Source organism: Alosa sapidissima, chromosome 7 (assembly GCF_018492685.1).
Source record: "Alosa sapidissima isolate fAloSap1 chromosome 7, fAloSap1.pri, whole genome shotgun sequence".
Taxonomy (NCBI): domain Eukaryota; kingdom Metazoa; phylum Chordata; class Actinopteri; order Clupeiformes; family Clupeidae; genus Alosa; species Alosa sapidissima.
In genome coordinates, this window is record NC_055963.1 from 13,111,891 (window position 1) to 13,139,471 (window position 27,581).

The 27,581-nt window shown below is 43.7% G+C and overlaps 1 protein-coding gene across 1 annotated transcript; it reads right to left on the reverse strand.

The window, feature by feature from the left end:
• Positions 1-1,675: 1,675 nt before the first annotated feature.
• Positions 1,676-9,943, reverse strand: slc26a10 (solute carrier family 26 member 10). Its single transcript, XM_042099399.1, has 18 exons — positions 8,911-9,943; positions 7,959-8,069; positions 7,379-7,536; positions 7,072-7,236; positions 6,816-6,968; positions 6,357-6,439; positions 6,104-6,251; positions 5,803-5,916; positions 4,983-5,060; positions 4,789-4,884; positions 4,571-4,677; positions 3,989-4,058; positions 3,555-3,734; positions 3,391-3,445; positions 3,177-3,265; positions 3,026-3,080; positions 2,790-2,896; positions 1,676-2,668 (listed from the first exon to the last, which is right to left on the reverse strand). The coding sequence occupies exons 1-18, from the start codon at positions 9,173-9,175 to the stop codon at positions 2,630-2,632; spliced, it is 2,073 nt and encodes a 690-aa protein (XP_041955333.1). The 5' UTR covers positions 9,176-9,943; the 3' UTR covers positions 1,676-2,629.
• Positions 9,944-27,581: the final 17,638 nt, after the last annotated feature.

The following is a 27,581-nucleotide window of genomic DNA, read 5'->3' on the forward strand; positions in this document are numbered from 1 at the left end:
GAGGTCATCAGCGAACAAGGAGGGACCAGTCAGTGAAAGGGAAACATAGAGGAGACTGAGGCCGGAGAGGATGTACAGCCTGGTGAACCAGCAAGTAAATAGCATAGACCTCAAACTGATAACTTATACTGTTGGATTCTCTGGTTGTTGCGTTGTGTTTTAGTTCTAATGTCTGTATTGAAGATGGTCAATAAAGCTCAGGGATCAGGATCGGCGATTAGATGATGATTTATTGTAGATGGTACAACAATGAATAACAGAACACAGGCTAAGTCTCAAACAGTAAAACTGTGCAGAGTCTAACAGTTGTGGTTGTTCTTAGAAGCGGCTGCTGAGCCTTCCGACAGAAGATGCTCCTCGGGTCGTTTCCTCGATCTGTCTCCGTGTCAAAACCTAAGACAAAGCCTGTTATACTAAAACATACAAACGTCAATCATGCCAACGTGGCAGGTGCCAACCAGTGTACAAAACCCGGCTCTGGCCAGATGGAGATACTAGCCCGTATAGGCAGACATGATGTCTCCCTCGGCCCATGTTATCACTGATGTTCCCCGGATGTTCCTAAACATTGGCCTGTACGACCTTCCTGCTGGTACACAGGCTAAGACACGGTTATGTACAATAATATGGACCTCTCCCTGTTGTATACTACACACAGATGTAACATATGAACACATCAGAATACAGTGAGAATACCCCAGAATACCCTCAGCATCATATACCGGAAACCAGCACTTTGGCCATCTGCAATTGTTATTAAATGTCCTTAAATTGTGTAAACAGATATTAAGAAAATATGTTGAAGTTTGCTGCATGTTTGACTCAAGTGTTGTTGTTGTTGTGTTGTCACTGCTGACCCTGGCTCCATTTACCATTTCCCAGCTGAATGGGGCCTTGACAACCTGATTGCTTGACTAAGCGAATGACCATGGGAACACCTCAAATTATAGTAAGCCTAAAATAATCTTTGTCAAATGTCATCATCCTTAGGTGACCAACCATGGCATTCAATTGGCACCATACCAAGAATGTAATACAAATATAAAAACAATTCACAAATAACTCAAATAATTATAATCAGAATTCTAATTACTGTCTTTTTCTAATCAATATCTTGTCAATGCTCCAGGGTGGCTGGGCTTTGTGAACGTGGACAGGTGGGGAGAGCATGGGAAGCAGGACAGGTCTTAACTGTTACATCATTGTGGACAGCCAAGCAACATCTACTGTCAAGCAACATCTATTGTCCTTCAACTGTTCAGATGCCCTTGAACTGACCGACATTATATTACATCATTATTACAGTATTATCATTACTACTGGTTTGATGCATTACATTGATATCTCATTAAGATTCTATGTCAAATAGATAAGTTTCCATATACAGCTTAAACTGTCTTCAAGCGTGTGTGTATGTGTGTGTGCTTCTATGAAAGCATAAAAAAGATATAGTAGCAAAGAAATAAATATATTCAATTATAATATATTTATTAATATATTATAATGTGTATTACTATTTATTAATAGGTATCCAGGGTTATGTTATAATGTGAAACCAAATTTGTGGTTGGTGTACATAATTCATGTTTATTCATACAGTACATTATTAAAATATCAATGACAAAAATAAATACATGTCATTTTTTCCAGCATCAAGAAGTACATCGTAAATGGATTGAGTACAAAGTACAGACAAAATAATTTATTTCTTTATCTTTATATCCCAGGCCAACATACAAATATAACAACTATAACAAGTATATCGTGCGGGCCCCCATGCTGAAGAGCAGGCACCCATTCCAGCATATGGCTCATAGAGCAGGTCTTGAGTAGGCTAATTGTGGTGAGAAAGCCAACACGTGGGAGGTCTATGTCTGTGTGTGCATAAGAGAGAGGTTATATCATGTAGGAATTAGGCATATATCTACTATTCTCCAGTAAAGTGCTCATGGTTTCCATCTGAACAAGTCACACTTCCTGATCATGAGGGCAGATATCCTACAGTTCTGATAAGTAGAGAATACAGCACAACAGAACATACCTTAAGAGCATAAGGACCCTTCACTTCATTCAGGTTCCTACTAGTCTGTAAATGCCTGTATTGTATAATTCATGTATTGCTTTTACTTGCTATGTATTGGATGGATCTATTCATTATATTATTGTGCAGAGACAAATGATTATAGAGCATGATATGTGAACCTTGATAGTAGTGATGTGAGCAGAAAACAAGATCATGCTCCTCTATGACATGTTGGTATGAGTATATTTATTTTGTTCTACCAAATCTCAGCTAATATTCAGTGCAGTCTCCATGTTCATAATATATGGTCAATAACCTCAATTTAGACAATACAGAATTTAAGAGTATATAACATGATAGATTTAACCCTTATTTTGATGCATCACAAACATAGCAAACCAATTTCTAAATGGAATGGTCTCTGTGCAAGCCATGTGGGAAATGCCTTTTGAATCAGCGGCCATTTTGACAAAAAAGAACAGGCAGACCACTGGGGACACTGCTGAAGCCCATCTGCACGTCCATTTCCGGCTGTTGAAGCTCTCTTCCCTCCACAACTTGGTTGGGATCCCAGGTGCTACATCCCCATTGAATAAAAATGCCATCTTACACCCAAATTGTTGTGTTGTTCTCTGATGGTTTCTCCTGATCAAAACAGGGCCACATACTTTAGTTCAGTTCGTCACAGAATGCCTAGTTTCACAAAGGATAATAAAGGTGAATCACTTCTGTGTGTGGATCATTCCCCTCTCTGGCTCCTGCCTACCTTCTGCTGTTGAATGTAGACCATGGCATCATGTACAGTGACAAAGATGTGCTGAGGGTTCATGTAGTCCATCAGGCCACTGGAGGTCAGGATCTTCAGCACGCTCTCTACAGGACAACAGGTGTTGAACAGGGAGAGCAAATTATTCTACTATAGTAGATTGGGTTTGCTGAAGAAAACAGATTGTAAATATCACAACCACAAAAAACGTTAACTGTATGTGCAAGCACATTTACCATTGCAGTTTGCCAGGTATATCCTCATCCCAACCTTCTGACACTCAATACACATCTGAAAAGCAATTACCCATATGATGAGTGCGCAGAAGGAAAGTGAATTCATCCTCATTAATGTCAATATGGTTGTTATGCACACCAGTCTCTCTACCTGAATGAACAGCCGGGCTCCTGCAACATCCACAAAAATGACGCTGGCACAGTCGATGAGGACAGCCTGGACCTCACTCTCCAGGGCCTCTGCAGTGGCACACATTGAAGGGGAAGGGCAGAATGTGAGTATTGTGTGTCCATCTGGGACAAGAGACCACCATGGAAGGGCTCATCTATAGATAAACCCTGAACACACCTAAAGCACGACTGACCTGATTTAAAGAACTCGTTTTCAGAGGAGAAAGATGTATTTGCAACACCTCTTTCCTGAGGAAGGATACAGGTTATTATTAAATGAGTGAGAAAATAACCCAATGAAAGACATGCCAAAGCTTGGCACATAGCATTTTGTGTGTTTGAATGTTTTTTCTCTTACCACTGTGCTGATGGACTCTCGCTCCCTCTTCTCCAGGGCTTTCCTGGCCTTCTCCCTGCGCCGGATCCTCTCGGGGCTCAGGCCCAGCAGTCGGCTCATGTCGGCCCGGAAGAAGCTCCGGTTGCCATAGTAGATGGGTCCATTATAGGTCAGGATCTTCACTCCTGGAATTTCATAGCACTGAGGAAGAGGAGCAAAGAGAACAGTGGTGAAGATAACGCAGAGCACAGCAAGTGACAGATCTTCATATTTAAAAGGACATTTAGAAGACAACAAGTCAGAGAACTTCATATTTAAAAGGACATTTAGAAGACAACAAGTGAGAGAACTTCATAATATCAAAGCTTATATCAAAACTCCATGTCTTCTGTTGAGGTATTAAAAATGTCAGATTAACATGTCACAAGATTAGTAGTTAAGGCTTGGGGCCTCACCTTATTGTGGTTGTCTACAGGTCTGTAGATCTCCGTGTTGGAGGCTCTCCCCAGCACTGAGCACCCGGCCCTGAGCAAAAATAACCCAACTCATTAAGTCCATAGCCTCGTGCCAATGCCTCCGCTCTCTCCTCTGGTGAGTGTGAAAAGTTAACGTCCTCCAGGAGAAGAATGCGTTTGGAGAGTTTGTTTTAGAATAGCGGGCCGACGAGGGATAGAGCGGCCCAGTACCCACCCTGCCCCAGGGTGCTGAGATTCATAATTAGGGGGCATAAATAATCAAAAGCGCATATTGTTGCTGATAAATGCACAAATTCTAATTAAAACTTTTCAATTGCTTTCTACACGGCGAGTTACATAATGAGCTCAATACTTTTAATGGGACTGTTCCAGTTGAGGCGCAGTTATTCCCCTCTGACACTAGCAATTATTAAGACTGCAAAATTAATAACAGTATATCCCATACATATATGTTCACAATGCTATGGAGTGAATAAGCGTTCCAATAAACTAATGAATAGGCTGTTTAAGTAGGTTTCACAGGTTGCTTGTGTTTGACAAATGTCATTGCAGGATGCGTACCTCTGAGTACGACAGATGACGGTCATCATGGAGAAGACCACTCCAATGGCCAGACCCAAATCCACATTCAGCACCACCACTGACAGCCAGGTTACTAGCCACACAACCTACACTCACACGCACAACAATATTATATATATATTCATGAGATTCATGAGATGAGCCGTGAAATGATCTGAAGTTAAATCTTCATAAAGTTTGTAGTGATGAGTACTCACAAAGTCAATTTTGCTCACTCTCCATAATTCTGGTAAATCCTGAAACTGGACAAACATTTGCCTCAGGCTGGTCACGTTGATGCACGCGAGCAGGGCCTGAAGGAGACAGGGACACAGGGGACATGTGAGTCTGGACGCCAGTGGCAGCACACAGAACAGGAGCTCAGCTCCTCAAGCTCCGCGCTCTCTCTCACCTTGGGCAGGAAGTAGAAGAGCGGTCCGATCAGCAGCAGCACGATCAGCACCACCAGACTGGTGAACAGGCCAGAGAGCTGTGGAACAGACCAGAACAGCCTCTTCACACACTGCTATTCACAGCACATTACTGTTTCATAGGATATTTTGGGGCTTTTCGCCTTTATTCAAAAAGGACAGTGAAGAGTGACAGGAAGCGAGTAGGAGAGAGAGAGGGAGGGAGAGGAGTGACAGGTGGAAAGAGAGAGAGAGAGAGAAAGAGAGAGAGAGAGAGAGAGAGAGAGAGAGAGAGAGAGGGAGGGAGAGAGAGAGAGAGAGAGAGAGGGAGGGAGAGGGAGAGAGAGAGAGAGAGAGGGAGAGAGAGAGAGAGAGAGAGGGAGGGAGAGGAGTGACAGGTGGAAAGAGAGAGAGAGAGAGAGGGAGAGAGAGAGAGAGAGAGAGAGAGAGAGAGATAGGGCGGGATCAGGAAATGAAAGTGAGTTTGGATTCCAACTGAATGTGGTAAAGACGCATGCTCCACCCCCCCCCCCCCCCCCCCCCCCCCACAAGGCATTCTTAACATCTAAAGTCATGTGATTACTTCGGGTTACCCCAGAAGGAAATTAACTAAATTCATATTAAAGGAAGATTAAAGGAAATATTTCAGGATATATATTAAATATATATATATTAAAGGAAAAACAGCTGTAGGAAACATCCGCAACTCACCCTTAAAACAAACCTATATGTCTTTCCATGTTGTTTGTTAATGGAACATTTATGTACAGACTGAATCACTGAATGAATGTATGATGAATGAATGAATGATTGAGTGTGCACCTGTGTGTGGCCGCCAGCGCTCTCCAGGATGTTGGTGGTTGCCAGAGTAGCAGAGCTGGGGAAGCAGGTGAAGAGAGAGGAGACTGTGTTGGAGACGCCAAGAGCCAGCAGTTCCTGGAGGGAGGACATCAACAACACTGCAATTCAAATATCACATAGACACCAGCATTAAGAGAAATTCTGCTACTTTTGTAACTTAATGTTCAGTTGGATCACACTTGATTAGGATCCCCTCATGAGACAGGCAGACAGAGAGAGAGAGAGAGAGCGAGAGAGAGAGCGAGAGCGAGAGATGGACTACCTGGTTGGGCTGTATGGAGTAGCCATGCTTGTCAGCATAAATCATTGCTAGAGAGACAGACACAGCATAGCCTACGAATGTGAGGGCGATCGTGTCCCCAGCAATCTCTGGCAGAACTTCCAATTTAGGCATATGGGGACGAGGGAACCTGGGGGTGACAAAGGGACAATCATGCTTCAATATGCATCTATGCTTCTACTGGTACAAGTTCATTTCTGAGCAGGAAGTATAGTAGAGAGAGTATTTTAGTTACCCTGCAGGTATATGGCCCACGATCTGAATGCCATATTTGGAGTCCAGGGAGGAGCCATATGCCACCCCAGTTGCAATTATGACCTATTAATAGTGTACAAGGATCCATAGATATAACAATGCACACAGCACACATGTGTGGACAAAAGCATTAACATAATCTAAGGTTGTCTATGGACCCTTTCAAGAGAGTTCCATTATCAGCATCATAGTTGGCCCCACAAGACTTCCTTTTTAACATTCCATATGTTATCTTGATGTAGAGGAAGTAGATTGGGGCCCAAATAGAACGTTCAAGCATTGTTTTTGTTTACCTTGTTGAAAGGGTCTATAAGCCTTTATACAACAATTGGGTTCTATGGAACTATTTATTTGTTTCTGATTGGCCGAGTGACGTTCCATGAGTTGGAATATCATGCATAGGACATGCCGTACCCTATCAGATTTGTGGATGACTTACAGTGAGGATTTCCACTGGTATGGGGGTGCGCAGCCTCTGGCGGAAGCGCGTGTTCACCTCTTTGACCGGCACCAGAACAGCCAGGCAAACCAGAGAGATGATAAGCTCTGCCACGTTTGTGTGGGGCAGATTCTCCATCACCGATGCCAGGGTCTGCAGAGAAGACTCGCTGTGTTAGCATTCAAAACTTGAGCACAACCGTTCGCCCTCACAGCTGTGCTTAATTCACAGCCTGCCTACTGCAGTACACACTCACCTTGAAGAGGGAGAAGGGTCCCGTGTAACGGGGTAGTCGTAGCCCCAGCATGCTTTGCAACTGAGATACAGTCACATGGAAGGCAGCAGCGCTTGTGAAGGCTTTGACGATGGGTTCTGACAGATATGTGGACAGGAAACCTAACTGCAGACTGAACATGCCTAACTGAAAACAACAGAGACTAGAGATGAGTTTATCGACAACTACACAGAACACCAAATGTAATATCTAGCCAGAAATTCATTCCGTTACACTTATTGTGATGTGGCTGAGTGTTTCTGAAGGTCTAACTGCACACTCTCCTCACCATCAAGATCCCTGAGAGGAAGGCTACTGCGGATGCCACTCCAATTCTCTGGGCCTCAAACTCTGCGGCCTCGGCACTGCTGGTGTTCAGAGCCAGAGGGGTGGGCACCAGCTGCTCCACCACAGAACCAGTCATCAGGCTCACCACAGCAAAGGTACCTGTCCCAGCGAGAGGCCACAACATCACAACACCATACACATTCTCAAACGACAGGGACAAAAACCATACAAGCCTCAAGTTTTTTATTTTGGTTACTAATATCCATTTCACATTTTCATATACAAATATTCAAATACACAATAACCAGACATTTCTCAGAAAATGTATGTCATTCTTTTATATTTTTGTCCATTATCCATGGAATATTGTTGACTATATAATTTTAAATAGTGACAAAAGGCTTTACTAAGAGCGGCAACAATTAGTTGAGTAATTGCAGATGCCAACTATTTTAACACAGCTCTTTACATTTAAAAGTTAAATACAATTTACAGTTAACTTGCACAAATTTCCAATGCACTAATATAACCTGAAAAATATGTGCCCATAATCCATGCAATGGAAATACATTTGAGATTACCGGTGGAGACGTGACGGCCTGTCCCAAAGAGCATGTAGAGAACCACAGGGAAGAATGAAGTGTACAGCCCATAGATGGGCGCTACTGATGTCAACAGTGCAAAAGCCATTCCTAGTGATACAGAAACATATTAAGGATAATCTATGTGTCAATACATTTTTTCTGTTCTTTAAAAACAAAATTTATTATTGAAATATATATGATTTTTGAAAGATTTGTAAGGTTGTGCACATTTCTTCACAAGATGATATGACCTTTTCAAAGGCTCTTGATGTTGTCACCATATACTATGAAATGTTTCACTCAGAGCCTGAAATGAAGGTGCCTCTTTTATACTGAATTTGGAAAAAGCCATTCGATTGTTATAGAGCTTATGTTAGAGGAAATAGAGTGTATGTCAAATAAGAGAACGCTTGTGTAGAACCTTGGGAGTCCCTCTTCTGCCAAAGTCTTGTTGGGTAAGTGGGAGATTTTTCAATTAGGCTAGGCTACTCATTATTCATCTTGTTTAATTTAATTCTTGGAGTCAATATACACAAATTATTGTAAATAAATTAACATAACTTCAGGTCTGAACATTGGGTTTTTGCCATGTTCGGTATGGTTAACATATTAATGAATTGAGTTAAACTTTTTTTGGTATTTTATAACCAAGCGATTTCTTCATACAATCTCCAGACTTGAAGTTACCTGACGTGTTGACATTAACAAGGCTTAGTATGGAAGCGGCTGTAATTAAGCTGAGACAGCTGCAGTTTGTCAGCTATGCACTGATGTTTTTTAATCAAATTTTAATACGAAAGTGACCGGTAGGCTAATCAACAGCAGCTTTAAAACCGCATTTTTTACCTGGTAATATATATTTTCATTCCATTCTCTAACTACTGTGGAAGTACGAAATTACCTTAAAAACTTAACAGATCACAACACATGTGCCTTTTACTCGGATTACCTTGAGGTATATGAAGAATGCCAACTGTCAGTCCCGCAACAGCATCTCCTAATATCCATTTCTTTAGCCTGTATTTTGGAAGCCAGTTGAAAATCGGCACTCTCTCCTTCAACAGGTTGTGACACGAAACCTGCGAACACCTGCACCTCTTGAGGAGTTTTTCATGGAACTTCTCCCGCACGCTGTGTTTGTCCTCGGTACCATACGTTTGTCTGAAGCGATCTTCGGTGTAAATATTCCTATAAACGGCCACTGACGCGCTCATTCTGTTAATCCTCTTCGTCTTGACTTCTTAGGCAAGTGTTATCTGAGGACTGATGTGAGTGAAGAGAGTATGATTTCTACAGCCTCAAATATATAGCAGTCACAAATTTGACTTCAGGAACCATTGTATTTTCCTGTCAGGTGCTATGAGCCAATTACATGGCTCAAAGCTGAACTTTTTTGTGCTTGAGTTGAACTTCTTTGGCAGGATTTTTACGTCTTGTTTGGCAGCTTCCCCATAAAGGTGTACTTGTCCAGCCTTAGTGATGACAGATACAGCAAGCCCTCTGGGTCCTACTGCGGAAGGCATTTTACCAGTAAACAGCTGAATGAACATCTGTAGCCATACACTCTATCTCCCACTCATGAAACACACACACAACACACACACACACAAACACACACATACACGCACGTTCTTAACTCAGCTCAGCTCTTAACTCCTTTATCAGAAGATCTCACAGGAGAGGAAACTTACAATGTACAGCTCTGTATGAAAACCCCACACAGATCAAAGTGCCATTGTATCTTGAGTGAAGGTGTAACCTCAAACCACATCTACCAGCAATTATTAAAGGTGGTCATTTATGAGTCGGATGGATTTCCCTGGTGGCCTTTGGTGTTTGTCTGTGTGAAGCGTGGGACGAGGGCAGCCCTGTGAAATTTAATCATGCGCCTGTGCGCTGTCCGTGGCCCACTGATCACACTGAAGGCTGATTCAGATGAGCGTGTCCAGGGCTCTGTTCCCAACTGGCACACTTAGAGGCACTGCATAAAAGCTATGGAAGTCTCCGGAAGCAGAATAGCCTCATATTTCTTTTCTGGAAACAGGTGTAGCCAAACGTTGACACAATTTTATTTTATGGAGAAACCTACATTATGCACAATAATATCCACAGCATTTTTCTTCTGGCTGCCCTGTAATATGTCAGTAGGCAAAAAGCACACCTGGATAAAGCATGAACTATTATCTCTAATCTACCCAGTGACCTTATAATTAATTCTCACCTTATTGGGGAAAAGGATAAAGGATAAAGGATACAGATTATTGTGATACCACACCATTGTTACTGATTTAGTAAAGTCGAATCAGTCATTAAAATAGGAGCTAATTTCCCTCCGTTTCAGACTTCAAGGAAGAAAGGCAGCCATGATGTCGGACGTGTCTGAGCTCCCTGCGGCCAGCTCCTGTGTTAGCAACTGTTTGTCTGTATAATCTCCATGCTTTCAAAACAATGTCAGTGAGTATGGCGGAGATCGCAATCTAATAAATAGTCCAGTGCTGTAAAAAAAACAAAGAATGACACAATGGCATAAATAGGTGGATTTGTTTTGGTCGCAGCCCAAAACTGGGACCGGTGAATGAGTGCCTCCGTGCAGAAATGCATGCTAGACATCTCCCAGTCACAGCGTCATACACTGTCCAGCTATATTCTCTCAGCCAAGCCTCACCACAGACGTGTCCAGCCACACAGTCCACAATACCCACCACCACAGTCAAAACAGTCAGGAAAGAGCAGTTATGGTCATATTCACACATTTCATACAATTTCATACAATTGGGGCGCTTTGGACTTGTAACCGGAGGGTTGACGGTTTAAACCCCGACCAGTAGGAAGCGGCTGAAGTGCCCTTGAGCAAGGCACCTAACCCCTCACTGCTCCCCGAGCGCCGCTGGGAGCCTAGGATGTGTTGCAGGGATGGGATGGGAACCAGAATGTATTTTTTGAAACTGAGTATTGTTTTTTTTTTTTATTAAAAATACTCAAAATACTTTGTTCAAGGGAGCATGGAATCAGTTAATCAGCTTTTACATCCCAAACATTTAGCCTATTCAAACTCTAATCAGGCTAAATATGGAATATCACGCACCAGAAATTTCTAGACAGAAATTCCTAGAAAGTTCTAAACAGGCAAATTTATGAGCAGGGGTGGATTACTGAACAGGCCTAACGGGCCCAGGCCCAGGGGCCCAAGCCTTTTTGCGTAAAAGTCGCTACTATGTTCTCCACCCCTGATATCTGCATAGCCCCAGATCAGTCAAATAACATAAATTATGTTATGTTATATGTCCTAATAGGGCCCCTCCCATATCATGGGTTATATTATTCACCCTGATATCTAAATGGGGGCCTTCAGTCAAATAACACAGGTCATGCTATGTATGATAATCATGCTTTGTAATTGGCACCTTTTTTCACAGCAAGGTTCCTCAAATGTGTTGATGGTTATATTTGTAATTCTCAATCTGTCTCATTTCTTTGCACAAAACTTAAGTCATAATTTAAAGGGTACTTGCCAACCAACTTTTTGAAAAGTCTTCATCGATCATTGATGAAGCCTGTTGATCAATCCAGCAATGGTGCCTGATGCCAAATATCCAGTTGAACAGTTGATAATCATAATTTGTATTTAAAAAGGGAAGTAGAGGCTACATGTGTGCTGTAGCAGAACATAGCAGAAATAGGGTGACCACCAACTAGAGTCTGAAAAGGAGGGCAAGTTCTGTCTATAAAGTGAGAGGACAAATTGGCCAAAATTAGGACCCCCCCCCCCCCCCTCACAGAGACGAGCTGAGGTACTTTGTGTCCCTGTACAAACAAATAAATATAGTCCCAGGAGCAGCAGTTACATGAGGAAATCAGAGTGACTGTTCTCTTATACAGAATGAAAAAATAATCTGGTGATATGCCATATGCGACACTTATATGCCATCTGTACCTGATGAGATGGTAAGCAGAAGTGAAAATGTACACTGTTTTCATAGTATTTCATTTCACTAACATTTTTTACATGTACATATACATGAATACACATACATACACATTCATAACTCTTTTTCAAAGTTTCTATTTGTCTTGTGGTAGGCCTCTATTGCATCTCACATTCTAGAACTACATGATATCAACACAATCTGGAACAAAACATTTAAGCAATATAGCACGAGTGAGAGTGGGGGTTGGTCATGGATATTGGGCCATGTCATTTAAGGGACATGGTACTGCAAAAAAACGGAAACATAGTCTACATTGCAGAACCACTCAACTTTATTAATTTATGGTGAATAAATGTTACACTACTGTGCACAGCCTGACGTGACGATGCTAGCACGTTAGCAGCGGTTAGCTAATTATGCTAACGTTAGTCTCCTCCAAGTGGCAATCATATTATACACAATGCTGGCAATCCTGAGAACAATTAGCATCCTCGTTTATCTTACTTACATTGAGTTGACTGTGTGGCTTAATCCACAGATGTGGTGAAGCAATGTTTCGTTATGGCTTGCTAAGGAGTAACCCATTGCTTGAAAGGAGAGCTGGGATGAGAACATTGTGTCAAATCTTTGCATTGTATCACGCAGTGATTTATTATTAGCCTGTGTTGAAATGTCCAGGGATATTCCAACTCATGGAACGTCTCGGCCAATCAGAAACAAATAAATAGTTCCATAGAACCCAATTGTTGTATAATTGTAAATATTTCACTGTGTTTTACTCTGCTTTCTCACTAGCTCTCCACAGCTGTTTACAGGTGCATAACAACAAAAGCAGTTCATTTGTATTTAAGCACATGCTTCAATTGATACGTTCTGATTATTATGACCGCCGTTAGCGAAGCTTCTTGATAGCTGTTGAAAACTGCATGGAACTGACAGGGATTGTTTTGTTTAATAATAAATAAATAAATACATTATGCTGCTACCTTCTGCTTTTCCCAAATACAATGTAGCCTACAGGTGTACCTTTCATCAGTCCACTTGCAATGGATGGACTGTGATGAACTGCCCTACTTGTGATTGTTTAGAGATTAACAATGCTACAATTTTTGGCAAGTGCTACAAATCTATTCACCTTTGCAGCAAGGACTGAGCACTGATGTACACGACTGAACGGCGGTCACATTTTGTACCGCATAGCGGTAGTTTTTTTGGGTTTTTTTTTTTTTTTCGGTATGCGCTACATCTATTTTTTTTTTAGGATTTTAAAAAGATTATATTATTGTATTATTGTTATGGTCAATGACAGAAAAAGAACGACAGTGACAACAACACAAACGTCCAACCCTACCCCCCAGAGTTGATATTTTTAAGTTGATATGTTGAGGGCATGTTTATCAATGTTTGCACTCATTTCCACAATACTGGTGACTAATCGTGAAGTAACTCAAATGTGGGACCCCCTGGCTCTTTCCCCCTCTTTAGTGCAGTTGCATCATCCATGTAAACATTGAATGTTATAAGTACAGAAAATAGCTCTCATTATTCCTACTCCTATTTCTCACCGAGTGCAACATTGCACAAGAGCAGATCGAGAGCCAAGTAGAGGAGCGAGACACGGTGCCTATGCGTCTGGAAGGCTCCCAAACCGCCAGCTATCTCCCTCGCCTTCATCTCATTTTAAAATAAGCACAGTTATAGTTAATAACATGTTTTCCTTCAAACGTGTCCATGTGTGTGTTTTGATAGCTGCATTCGGAGAGTTCTTGGGTCTCTGGTGGCACCAAGATGCTGTGGTACGCGGGGGTCTGCCAGAAGGAATGTAGCCATTGTGTTGATCAACTCCAGAGAATTTATGGACACGTTGACGGCGTGGTGTGTCTGGTGACTGTTTAAACAAGATATTAATCAGCAGCAAGAAGGAACAATGCGTTGAATGGAAGAGGATATGGAGCGTTAACCACCCTCCAGGCAAAGACGAAGCCCAGCTCGCTCCAAGAAGTGGACAGGTCAAAGTCAACTCAAAACAAAGACCATGTAAACAGACAAATGACACTGATCCACACCAACCTGTTTGTGTGTGCAGTCTGATCAAGTTTGTCTGCAGCATGGCCTTGTATTTGATGCAGATTCTTTCATACACTGGTATGGTCTGCCATGCTTAAAATAATCAATCCATCTAGGAATTAGGAATAAGAGAAGACTGAACATATCTGTTTAATGCTTAAGGTGGCCATCTTCTAAGATACCTAAATGCTTTGGCTTACCGAGAGTTTCACCATACTGCATGTTTGTCAGACTATGTAGGTGGTGATATCGGTGGGGGAGTAAAGAGATTAAAAAAGCTGGGAAATGTTATGATCGTTGTGTTTGGCGGAGTGTCTCCATGCCTTATCATGGTTGCATAAACATTAATTTCATCATTAAAATACTCTCATCCACTCCCCCACTTCTTGCTTCATGTCAGGCGAGCATCTCAGTCTCCAGGGTTAAGAGTGACTATTATTTGCAGGATCATTCTATTCTTCTCCACTTGGGAGGGGTGGCGGTGGTTTTTATACTATAGTTCCTCTCATTGTTCCTTATCTTCTTTATGGGATGCTTGTGCTGACCCCCCATGGCATGTCCCTTGGATTTGACCCTGTCTGTGAGGCGAGCGCTCAGCCTCCTCGCCAGTGTCTCTGTCTCCTCACCTCTCCCTTCCTGTCCTTTCTGCTGGAGGTGTGGGGGGGGGGGGGGTCTCTTCATCCTTATTTTGGCCTGTCATCACAAACCTCTTTGTGTTTCCAGAGCCATTAATGTTTCCTAATGGCTTCTCTTCTATGAGAGGTGTGGTTCTTTACTGTAATCATTTATATTGTTAATGTTTATTGTAAAACACTGCTTGGTTTTGAATCGGTCCAAAGTGACCAGCATCTGATGAAGTAATCTAGACACCGTACCAATCATGTGACTGACTGCGGTGTATATACAATGTATAGTTCGCCATAGTCTCCTTCCTACATGCATGCCCTTCCTGACCAATTGTATCTGCACTAATCCTTCAGCGGAGTGTCAGAGGCATCAGCCCTGCACTTTCCCTACCTGGCTGTGGTCCACTGGGGGGGTCACCCTTGCCCCTCCCCCAGACGGGTACAGTAAGGGCAGGACAGTTCCCTGGACCGGGAGCCCTCTGCTTATTCGGCTTTCTCAAACAATGAGATGCGTGCGGCACGCCACACTTTAAGACAATGCTGCAGATTTTTATCAGGCGGCCAACCACTGGAAAGTATGCGGGTATGCTGAATGCTACTTGGGATGTGTGCTTAGGTGCCAAATATGCTCGATTCACTGCCACCGTCGGCAGTGCACATCAAACAGACTCGCTGGTGCCAAAAAAGAAAAAGGGTGCCTTCGAAAAAGAAAAATTTGCAGCTTGAATCAACCTCTCTTCACATGGGGTTCCTGTGCTGTCTTCTCCATTATGCAATTGTTTGGTCTATTTGTGTAGGTGAAGGGGTGTGAGATTTGAATGCACATCCTCATGTTGCTGAGCACCCCCCCCCCCCCCCACACACACACACACACACAGACACCCACTCCTCACCCCCACCCCCCTCTCCTTCAAAGTGTGACAGAGAGAGAGGAGAACTGCCCAGAGTGAAGGGTCAAGGTGTGGCCCCTCCGATGGTTTATCCTCAGGAACACAAGGTCACGACATTCTCCTTCACTGCCCTTCCTCTCCCTGGTGCTGCTTAGACGCCAGTGGCCGTCTTATGTTTCCCAGGGACAAGACAAGTAGCCACAGATACTGAAAAAAAAAAAAGCGATGGCGCTGATGTTGTCTCGGCCGGAGCACCCCTTGGGTTTGGAGCTGCACTATTAGTATAATCAGCCTATTGTTCTGGCTAATGATGTCTGCAAGTCAGATGGGGGTCGGGTATTTATGGTGCCTTGTAAAAATTCATTTCCTCGGCATCGTGCTAATTTACTCTGCCTCGCCGACTTCGGTTGAAGCCTGTTGATGTTGCCTGACGGAGCTGTGCGGTCAGACAGAAGTGGAGGAAAGGTAGAAGTGGGCCTGGCTGAGGGCCTGTGGGAGGCTGTGGGTGTGTGGGGTGTGGGTGGTGTGGGCCTGCTTGGGTTTGTCCTTTCCTGGGGCCGTGTCTGTGCATTGTCCAGCCCGGGTGGGGACCAGGCCTTGAACCTCACGGCGAGAACTGTAGCTCCATTGTCCCACTCCTAACCACCGAGGACCCCCAAAATCCGACAGTGTAAAAGTGGACCACATGATACTCACCAGAGCAGAATAGAAAGAAACAGAAGCTGTGAGAGACACACACAAACGCACACACACACACACACACACACACACACACACAGACTGATGACAAATAGAAACCACTAAGCCCATCTTACCACTCACACATCGCCACTCTGTCCAGTAAATGTTCTCAGGCACTTGTAGACTTTCAGACACACACATGCTTTTTCTTCTAATGCACACACACACACACACACACACACACACACAAACTGGAACAATGAGGCTAGTAGCTTGCCCAAGAGCCTGAAGGACACTTGGCTCGCCAATGAAGGAGAGCAGAGATCAGGGAAATTCAGACCTTCTTCTCCGTCATAGCAATCCTCAACTCCGTATTCCTCCCCCTGTCACAACTGAAGACCAAAAAAAAAAACACAACCACAAAATGATCCAACGAATCCCAGTTTTCTTAATAATCTCATAAAAATCACCAGAGGATTTAATGTAGCTAGATATGGTGACAGGTCTTGGGTTTGCTCTACTCTGTTGAAGTGTGTGCAGCCCTGTGCATGAGTGTCAGCTGGAGAAGGCACTTGAGATGCATCATTGTTATAAAGCCCATCTCAACCCCCCTGAACAGGTTCAGCCAAGGTCAGCGGCAGGCACCAATGCTGTCACACGCACAAAAGTATAAGTATAAGTATAAGTATAAGTATAAGTAAGTATTCAGAAATCCTTCTTTCTCATTCTTATTCCCACTGTCACAACGGGCTTGATTGCCAAAATTAGAATAAGATTAAGTATGTATCAGTGTATAATAGGCATTATTCTCACATGCAAATTACTTTGGGACAATCAACCATATGGCATGTACTCATGTGCTGGACCTTATCCAAGTTTACAATGAACGCAGCGGGAGGGGTCCGTTCTGTGTAAGCATAGCCTTACATCGGTGTCTTCTCCAGGGAGGGCAATAATGCTGTGGGCCCTTGATTCATTCTATTCAGGGTTTCCTGAATAATACCTATATACACACTTATCTGCCATCAGTCATCTGGCTGCCTGTGCGGCCCCGTGGAGCTAACGTTAACATGGGGCTGCTAGAGCGGGGCTTCCCTGGGCCTCCGGGACAGGGCTGGGCTCTGAGTCCGCTAGCCGGGGGGGGGTTGGCGCTGGCACACGACTGTTTGACTGATCCACCCGAGCCTACCCCAGGAAGTGGTAAGGGTGACCTAACCAGCGCAACCCTCACAGCAGCACGTAGAGGGCTCGTGCTGACAGGGTGTGGGTGGATGCCTAGCGCCACTGGTAGGTAGACAGCCCTGCTTGGCGAACGTCGATGTCCCTCATTCAGATGGTCTTTTTTTTTAGACAAAAGGCGGTTTTAGACAGGAAATCATGCGAGAATATCATCACTGACTCCAGGGGGAAATAACCTCCATCAGATTCTGTTAAGCACTCAAAGCAGGGCTGTGTGTTCATTCACTGAGTTCGAGAACACAATAAGATGGGAAGCTTAGGGGATCATGTCATCAACTATTGCCCAAGATGGTAAAGAGGACACAGAATTACCATAGATAATAAATAAAGAATAAAGAGTAAAGACTAAAGAATATTGCCATACATGATAAATAAGACTATTAACAGGAATAGATAATAGACATAAAAAAGATAATAAAAATTATTTTATTATATATTTTATTTAAATTTACAAAACTACTAACCATGTATAATACTGTAACTAGCACTTACCAACAACTGAACATCATACATCTACCACTTATCACTTGACTATACCACTTTGGATAAAAGCATCGGCTAAATCACTAACTGTAAATGTAAATTGCATTTTTAGTTTATGATACTACAATATTTATTTCTTATTTACACTATTTTAATAGTATCAAAACGCTTTTCACTTTTGCTCTTAAATCATTCTGCATTCTACTTGAGACGCAAGTGAATACTTGATTGAAATGACGCACAACATTATTAAACCTATTGACTGTGGGCTCTGTCCTATATCTCCTGTCCTCTGGCCTTTCCCTCTTTTCCTCCTCCAGCACCACTGCATGAGTCCTCGGCCTCCTCCATCTCCTCCATCTCCTCCTGTGTTGAGCATCAAAGGGCGTGTGTGGCTCCGGCTGGGTGGCCGCTAGCCTCTCATTTCCTGCCGTCCCTCTCCAGCCATTGAGCAGCGCCGTGTTTGCTGAGGGCCCAGGGGCCCCCCGGGAGCCCACCAGCAGGCCCGCTCACTGGCCCGCTCACTGGCGCTTCCTGCTCATTTGAGAGTGGCTGCAGAATGGAGGGCCATTGTCCTGCCCCCTTATCTGATGGCCCGGGCCAGGGAACCAGACAAAGCCAAGTGCCTGTAGGGACACCCCCTTCCAACAACACAGACACACACACATACACACACACACACACACACACACACACACACAAGCACACACACGCATGCACACACACACAAACGCACGCACACACACACACACACACACACACAACATATATGCATATAGCATATATAACATATATATTTATCAAAACACCGACAAAATAAGCACATGACTATATACCAAATCATATACTCACACACTCGGGCACATTTCAAGTTAGATATCCACACATGTAACCACCACCATGTTTTGCCTTCTTCTTCTTATTCATCTCCTGCTTCTTTTCCATCTTCACTCTCCTTTTGGAATAATACCATTGTGCCCCGTAAACAGTTGGATAAATACAGATATGGACGTAAAGTAGCTAATGGAAAAAAAGAGCAGGAAAAAACCCCTTCAAATTCCAACCAAATTCCACCACCATGTTTTCTAACGGAAAAAAGTCCCAGACAGACATCTCTGGAAGTACGCTCGCTCGCTGTGGCGTTCCTGCTGTCTCCCCTCGGCCCCGTGGTGCTCATGGCTGTGGAGGGGCCTGCTGGAGCTCCGTCTGATTAATGAGAGGATAATGAGCTCCGTGGAGCGGCTGTCTCTCCTCCACCACTCACACCGACGTGACGGAGTGAGGACCGCAGGGCCGGCGAGGCTGACGCCGGATAGATGGGACAGATGATGGAGGGAGGAGAGGGAGAAAGAGCGAGAGAGAGAGAGAGGGAAATGGATGGAGATGAAAGAGAACAGAGACAGAAAGAGGAGAGGATTGAGTTGAAGAGAGGAAGGCAGAGAGGTGCATAGGGAAGGAGAGACAAACATAGTCCGTTTCACCACCGTCTGCCTAGCAAGGTAATCACACTGACAGACAGAGCAGAAGTACAAAGGCAGGGCCTGGGGATATGGATGGTTGCATGTCACATCCAATGGGGAATTGTGAGATGAGATTATGCAGGATAGTGCAGGACTGTGTGAGTCCTTCTAGTGGGAGAAGGGAGGGGTACCTCTCTCCAGCATGTAACAGTAAGGGCTCTGATAGGGAAATTGAGGGCTGAATACTCACTAAGTGAAAACTCACTTCTCAAATCATCCACTGCCTGGGGCAAATTTCCCTTCCAGCGGTCCAAAGTGAGACACCATCCCAGTGCCAACAGTGACTCCTAGTGGAGAAACATTGGAAGACCAGCAGCACCTCCATCTCTGTGTATTTCCAAAGCCACTCAGCACCAGGCCTTTTGAATGGGCCGGTATGGTCCTCACTGTTTGTGTCCTGTCTCGCTGGGGTTTACCTCAGAGGCCCATGTGACACAGAGCTGGGCAGACAGGTGATGGACCTCACAGAGACAGCATTGTGTGCAGGGCATCAAAGGGAGACTTGTTGAGGAAGCGGAGCAACGCTGGGGTATCACACCGTCCCATCAGCCCTGGGCTGCTGACCGCACAGGTGTCTGTTGAAGGGGGGGGGGGGGGGTGGACAGGCTTACATAGCTGCATAGCCTGCACCTTTAGACAGGTATGACACTGGAATATTTCTATGCATACCTGTCAACATTTAGCTTTCCAAAAACGGGAGATTTTTTTGTCGGGGGGTGGGGGGGGGGGGGGGGGGGGTGGTGGTGGAGTGTTTATACCGGATCTGTGTTTGCATATTTAATACGTTTCATACACGTGTTTCAACACTGCATTTCGGTCGTTGCTTTTACCTTACCATTACCTTACGCATGCCTGTTATGTATCCACCAGCTGCCTGCCTGCAGCCTAGGCTACTTCTAAAACTCCAAAGCTGCTTGCTGTCAGATTTGGTTCCGAGGACACAAGTTCAGTGTATCAACAACACTCAATAACAGTTTATGTGATGTGTTAATCAATTAAATTCCCAACAATTTCACAACAGCTAGTTCTGGAGTAGGCCATTCAACTAGCCCGCTTGCTTACGAGTTACGACGAGACTCAGGCTGTGCAGTTGGCACCCGCTTCCTTATTTGGGTTTTGGGTTGCCTGGTTTTAGCCTATGACAAAACATTCCACGTGACACCTCTGATGAAGGCTACAGAGGCAAGGTAGCCGAAACTTGTCAGGTACACAATTTTACCTTATTGGCTTGTACAGAGAAACAGTAAGAATTAGTAAAACAGTAAGCCCAATGAACCTCTTCAATATACTATGACAAAACAGTTGAAATTGAAACTAAGTGATCGTGTATGTGTAGGGTGTATGTCATACACAACCTGGCAACCTGAATGGATCAATGATTTTAAAATGAAGTTTGATGGCCATGCAAATTACGGGAGTTTTCCGGGAGAAATAACAAAACGGGAGGGTGCTGGGAGATGACCTTGAAATACGGGAGAAACCCGGGAAAAACGAGAGTGTTGACAGGTATGTTTCTATGTGATCTGTTGAGGAGTGGATTAGACAATCACTTTCATTACACAGAATTCTGTTTCACCATGTTTACTTGACTGACTGGAAAGAGTCTAATAATTTCTTCCGCGGTCATGGCATGACCCAAATTCTTTAAGAACTAGTGATTGTACTGAGCTATGACTCAGCAGCACTCTCTGGTGGAGGATATTAGGAACAACAGGGTGATGTGGGCTCTCATTTCCTCCAGTGTTCCCGTACAGGGCTCACTCACGGTCACAGTTATGAGACAGCACGGGCATAAGACCAGGTGAAAGGGCAGGGCTCCCCCTCCGAGCAGCAGTCAGCTGATATGGCTGACTCACAGCAGACAAGGAATGTAGAAGCAGCGGTCAAATAGAGAATGAGAAAACAACAAGTCACCATTAATCAGTGTACCGTAGCACGCCTGGAGTGACCATCACTCAATGAAGGAGGTAAATGTGAATAATTTAGTTGACTGTAAATGAAAGACCATTGATGAAGTAAACACACTCTGACTGAATTACATGCATACTTAACAAATAAGTGTGACAATAAATGTATTTAGCACAATTATTTAGTTTACCTCACCATATTGAGAAATGTTTTATTCAGTAGTACTGTTTCTGAAATGTGTAATTGCAACATATTTAAAGTAAAATAGCACTGTAAAGATTGTGTATGGGAGCAAGACCACGGCTCTGGAAAGAAATCAATAAAAATACCAGACAACTTAGAACTGCTTCTCAGAATTTTCTACTCCCCTAGTTTTGTGTCTTTTATTTTTGAAAATCAAGCTATGGCAAAAAAGTTGAATAATTCTGCTTCTTTGATCTGCTCACACACACGCACACACAAGCACAAGTTCATTTCCATTTTTAATTTTTTTTTACTCCTTTCTGTGTGAGTGCCAGCATCAAGATTTACCTTGGTGTGCAAATGTGCTGGATTAGGTTAAAAGGAAATCTCTCTGCGCGCAGGAAGGAGAGGTGCAGATGTTATGAAGTTAATTAAAAATGTAGCAATTGGTTTCTCCTGCACCAATGTAGGTTGCATCAAATGGAAGGAAACAGAGGAAGAAATATGTTTTGAGAAAGGAGAACACGGCCTGTCACCCTCCATGTATTAGTCTTTCAAGAAAATGAGAAGAGTCTAGACACTTTAAAAAAAAAGGTCTGCATCTATTTAGAAGGAAACATGTTATATACTCATTTTGCATCATCAATTGCATTTTATTGCATCGAAAATATCAGTACTTCTTTTGAACATTTGTGTGGTTGGGGTTTCCGATCAGAACATGTGGTTCTTTTTAAAGCCTTGTGGCAAGTACGTTCTTTTAAACCGAGAACCCTCTGTAAGCAAACTGGATATCTCCTGACATGGGTGGCATGAAACATGCTAAGAACAGGAACAATTTTTTCAGGAAAGATTCTACTGCAAGGATAAGAACGCATGCCAAAGAAACTCTCTTATATTTAAAAGAAATAGCATTTTTATTTTAACATTCACATCCACTTCAGAGTGCCTGAGCAGATATAAGGGGGTATTGTTTGTTTGTTTGTTTTTTTATTATTCTGGAAATGTTCCTCCTTTCTACTCCCTCCATCCTCACTGCTGTTCTCCATGTTCTATTTTATCCTGTGTAAATACTCATGTGATTGTTTCCATACGAAACACTCATTTGACAAATTCTTGCCATCCTCTGGCTGGACCCCACACCGCCCCTCACAAGCCCCACAGTCACCTGAGTTTACTAGCATTGCATCAGATTGTTTACAGTAGGAGCCTCTCTCCCCCGGCTGCTTACTTCTCCCCCTCCCCCACACCTCAAACAACAGTGCCATGCAGAAAAGGGTGTCAAGTCTCCAGGTGCACCCCCGTTTCCCCTTCCCCCGCCAGCCCCCCCCCCCCCCCTACTCATTCCCCTCTCCTCCACCCTCTCCACCATCCACCCCCACCCCACCATCTTGCCCCCCCCCCCCCCATCATGCTCCTGACACAAGGCACAGGTTTTGATTTCTCCCCTGCACAGGTGTTGCCGCCACGTTGGTGCACTATTCCCCTGCCTGTGCGTGCGTGTGCAGCTCGGCGTTAACCTCCATCCCGCGACGTGGTCCGGAGGGAGCGCTCCTCCATTGAGGGATATTACAGGCGGCAGAAGCGCGCCTCTGATCTGCATGTGCCAGGCGCTCCTGTGGTCCTGGGTGAATAGCGCTTGACTTGTTCAATTTGTTTAGAAGCCTCACTCGGCGCTTTGAAGCCACACATCTTAGCATAAATCATAACCTGTCTCTGTGCTCGCAAGCGCTTTGAAATGCAACATCTGCTTTGGAGTCCCCACTTTACAATTAGTTAGGCAACATCAATAGATTGACTCAATATCATTTTTCTTGATAATGAAGTGTTTGGGGCATACTATGTGTGTGTGTGTGTGTGTGTGTGTGTGTGTGTGTGTGTGTGTGTGTGTGTGTGTGTGTGTGGCTGTCTGTCTCTGTGTGTGTGTGTGTGTGTGTGTGTGTGTGTGTGTGTGGCTGTGTGTGGATATGTGTGTAAAGGGAGAGAGAGGTACAGGTCTAATTTTTTATTTAAGAAAACCTGGATCCTCAGCAGCCCGTCTCCTGCTCTGACGGGCCTCCAGAAACTCCTGAAAGTTTACAGGCGCGTTTCCGCTGTGTTCGCCTGCGCTCAGACACAACAAGTAAATTGGGTTACTACCAGAGTAACCTACTTAGAGAGTGTTCTGGTTGCAGGGCATGTTCGCTCCAGTTGTTTACTCTCACGTCAGATCAACCAGGTTCTCTTTTTGTTCGTTTGTTTTTGGAAGCACAGACGTGTGTTCCGCTGCAGGGTAGAGTGAGGGATGAGTGCTGTAACAGAGGGAGGAAGCGGTGACATTGATTCAGTTGACAACTTGACTCATCCTGGTTACTGGCACCGGAACTTACTTACTGAAAATAGACTTAATGTCTTTACTTTATATATAGAGGACCATTTTTTTTGGTCTTTTGTCTCAGATTTTCATTTTCCAAAGCATACATGCAGATTTACTGTCTAATTAGATCTAATACTGAGACATATTAGTATCATCATGAGATACAATATTTGACGGCACTCACGTACAATATTTGACGGGCCCAGATAAGCATCAAGTTTGTGTAAATGTAATGACAATTAAGTTTTTCTTATCTTATCTTTAACTCCAATCCAAAGCACACATTTTTATAAACAGCATTTAGGATTTTTGTGAATGTGAATAGATCACAACGTTTAAAACATTAGAACTATTTTATGAGGAAACTTCCTACATTGGAAAATATTATATATGGTTGTATGTTGTTTGAGATATGCCATATGTTTGTTGAGATAGTTTTGGTCTTATGGCATACACTCTCAATTAAGATGAAGATCAAACAAGATAAACTTCATCCACCTGCACCAGAAAGCACACCCCCCTCATCTGCAACATTAAGAATTCTTTTTGCACATTGATAGGAATAATAAAAAGATATATATTTATTTAGGTGTGGGGTTTATTTTTTTTTCTTATAGCAGAGGAAGGCATTTGATCAGTCGTCATCAATTAAAAATGTACGGCGGTGGAAATTACAGCGGGAGGATTAGATGAAAGCCTCTCTCTGTCACACGTTGCCATCCTCAAAGCAGGTGAGCCGAGGCACCACGGAGGAGCGCGCGGCTGATCCTTGGCATGGCTGTCGGCGGGGGTGACAGCCCACCATCCACCCCTGCACGTGCTGACTGCAGGGCCTTAAACATCTGCACGACGCCGCGCGCACGCAAAGACATTAAAGCTGTATCCTGGAGAGGCAGGCCACTCCACCATCCCGGGTGACTCCCCCACACAGGCCCCTGGGCTGCACACCTGACACGGGCACTCTCACTCCACATCTGGCCTCCAAGAGGCCTGGGTGAGAGATGCCGTTGGAGGGAATTGGGGGTGATGGAGGTTCAATAAGGAGTGGGGGATTAGGGGGGAGGGGTTAGGGTGACAGATTGTCATTGTAGGCTAACTAAAATGCATTTGAGACACCAGCTGTCTGCTTGCTGCCAAGTGATTTTAATGAGGGGCTCACACTATTGGTGGTGTGCAGGCCATGTCTGTCATGGACTGACACATAAAAGATCCTACAGTATGTATACGTGCAATATGTATATGGGTGGCCTATGTGCGGATCCATATATGTATTTTTCATGCGATTGCCTGTGATATATTTCCCTCATTATGCTTACTAGCTTCTGAATTAGCATCTCCCCCTGACAGCGGCACAGCTGAGCAGAGTGCCAGCGCTGGGGCCAAAGCTGAGGGGGATGCAGGACCGCATCCAAGCTGGAGACGTCTCCATCAGCGAGGGTCCTGGGCTGCCATGTTACACACGGCCCCGTGCTAGCTCCACTGCGGGCCGCCACGCGGCTCTACACAGCCAAATTGGCAAGGGTCCGTGCTCGGCACAATACCCATGGCAACTCCAGGCATGTGAAAACGCAACTGTCAAGTGTTGAGCTAATTACTTCCTTTTGTTCATCAGCATGTTGAATGTGTGTTTAGAGGCACCGTGTGATTGATAATCGCATTGTTTACTTTTCCCCATTGTTTTTTCGCAACAGCTTTTTTATTATTTATATAACGGTGCCTTTGCCTGACAGCCATTGTTGGGAATTATAGTCTTTTTATGGGGGTTTAGTGTACCATAAATAAACAATTTCCTTTTGTCTTTCCTAGGTAAATTTGTAAACATGCATTTTGAATGCTATAAAGATGAATGGATGTTTGACTTCATAGCAAATTAGGAGTGTTTACTGATCAAGGAACAGCCATTGTATAATCTTCAAGTAATATTTCCAACACCAGCTGTTTTTTATCTGAAATAATCTTCTTTCAAAAATGATAGCGAGAGCAAACAGTGTATAGTATTCATTTAATTTTTTAAATAAGAAAAATAGTTTTATGTTTTTATATTTCTACAATTTACCATCTTGTCCACTTAATGTTGATACATTATTAAGATAACACAGGCATGTGACCCCTTTCCAGCAGCATTATTCAATGTTAAAGCTATGCTTTTTATAGTTGAAATTTAAGTCTCTTCTGCTGCTTGATAGTTTGTGAAATGCTTGCCAATTTATTTATTTATTTATTTTACTTTTTGTTTGTGAAAGTTCTGTGGTGATCTGTCTAAAATCAGATTTTGCAATAGTTTATATAATTATTATTATTATTATTTTCAGCAGCATTACTTTATACATCTAGATGGATGTATAGCAAGCTTTATTTTTTTACCCAAGATTTATTAATCATCTTTGAAGTTAACTGTTTTTATGATTTGCTTTCTTTCAGTAACATTAAGATACTAGAGTGATGTCCACAATGTTTCATATTTCTTTGGCCAGACTAGTGCTCTCAGTGCTCGCCCTGAAAGAGAGGAGTCCCCTTTTATCCACACCAAAGTGTTCTGTTCAAAGCCTCCGCAGTCTCCAGCTCTTTCAGCTGGCTGAAAGCACCAGCTCTCTTTTACATCTCTGTGTTTGCCCACGTACACACTCCCTTTCCCCTGCGTCCACCAAGAAGAAAACACATGACATTGTCCTTGACAGATGATATGACTATGTCCAGTGACAGTGACATTTTATTGACATTAACATTGCATTGAAAGATGCCATTCCAAAAAATGGAGAGGGGAAAAAAAGAGAGAGGAGGGAGGGGAAAAAAAGCTGCCATCTCTCAGCTCTCCCTTCGCAGTTCCTTTGCCCCCCCCCCCCCCCCCCCCACTTCCTTCTTCATCCTTTCCTCCTTCGTCTCTGGGAGTGCGGGTGCATGTCAAGCGATTGTTGAATTGAAATATTGATGTGGAGTATCAAAGCATGGCGTATCACTCCTGTGTTTCCAGAACTAACCGAAAGACGCTTTGATCATGGGCTCCTGTGATCTGACTTCTGAAGTTGTTAAGAGTACTGGAAAACAAAATGCAAACAAACTTCAAGTGCCCCTGGTTCTGATAAAAGTTTTTTTTTTTTTCTCCTTTGACAAGTAGAGATGTGTGCTTCTCTCTCTTCTTCTTCCCTCTCTCCCTCTCCCCCCATCTCTCTCTCCGTCTGCCCAGAACTTGCTTTTCCTTCTTTCCTAAATGCACATGGACAAGCTCTCAAGTTTGCATATTTCATTTTGTTGGGGGGGGGGGGGGGGGGGGGGGTCTTGAGATCTCTTCATACGTTCTTTCAGAGGCTTGCTCCTAATTTTTGTATTTGCATTTGCAGAGCATTATCAAATGATATCAGAGGTGATGCCTTGGCTGTAAAGGGTGTTTGGATTCCCACCTTCCCTTCAACTCTTCTCTGAAGTGTTGCATCACGGCATTCCACCTGTCTGTCACTGGTGACTGAGTTTTACTAGGTCGGAGGTATGTCACTGTGAAGCTTGTGTTTGTGCGCGTGCGTGCGTCAGCGAAAGTGAGATAGAGATCGAAACAGAGAGAGAGAGAAAGAGCGAGAGAGAGAGAGAGAGAATGTATGTGTGTATGTGACTTGTCAGTGTGTATGGGTAGTGGCATGTGATCCATGTCTCTTAATCTGCACCCTGGCACAGAGCATATTCCATAAACAGACACAATGGCAGAAAACCTATATGAGAGCACAGAGGGATGGCCAGGTGTCACCGCTG

Excerpts from the sequence above, each read along its gene's own strand:
- slc26a10 (XM_042099399.1), bottom strand. The coding sequence starts at position 9,175 with ATGAGCGCGTCAGTGGCCGTTTATAGGAATATTTACACCGAAGATCGC. Across the intron at positions 3,446-3,554 it reads GAGAGTCCATCAGCACAGTG|GAAAGAGGTGTTGCAAATAC; the intron begins GTAAGAGAAAAA and ends ATCCTTCCTCAG. Across the intron at positions 2,669-2,789 it reads TCTACATTCAACAGCAGAAG|GAGAAACCATCAGAGAACAA; the intron begins GTAGGCAGGAGC and ends TGTTTTGATCAG.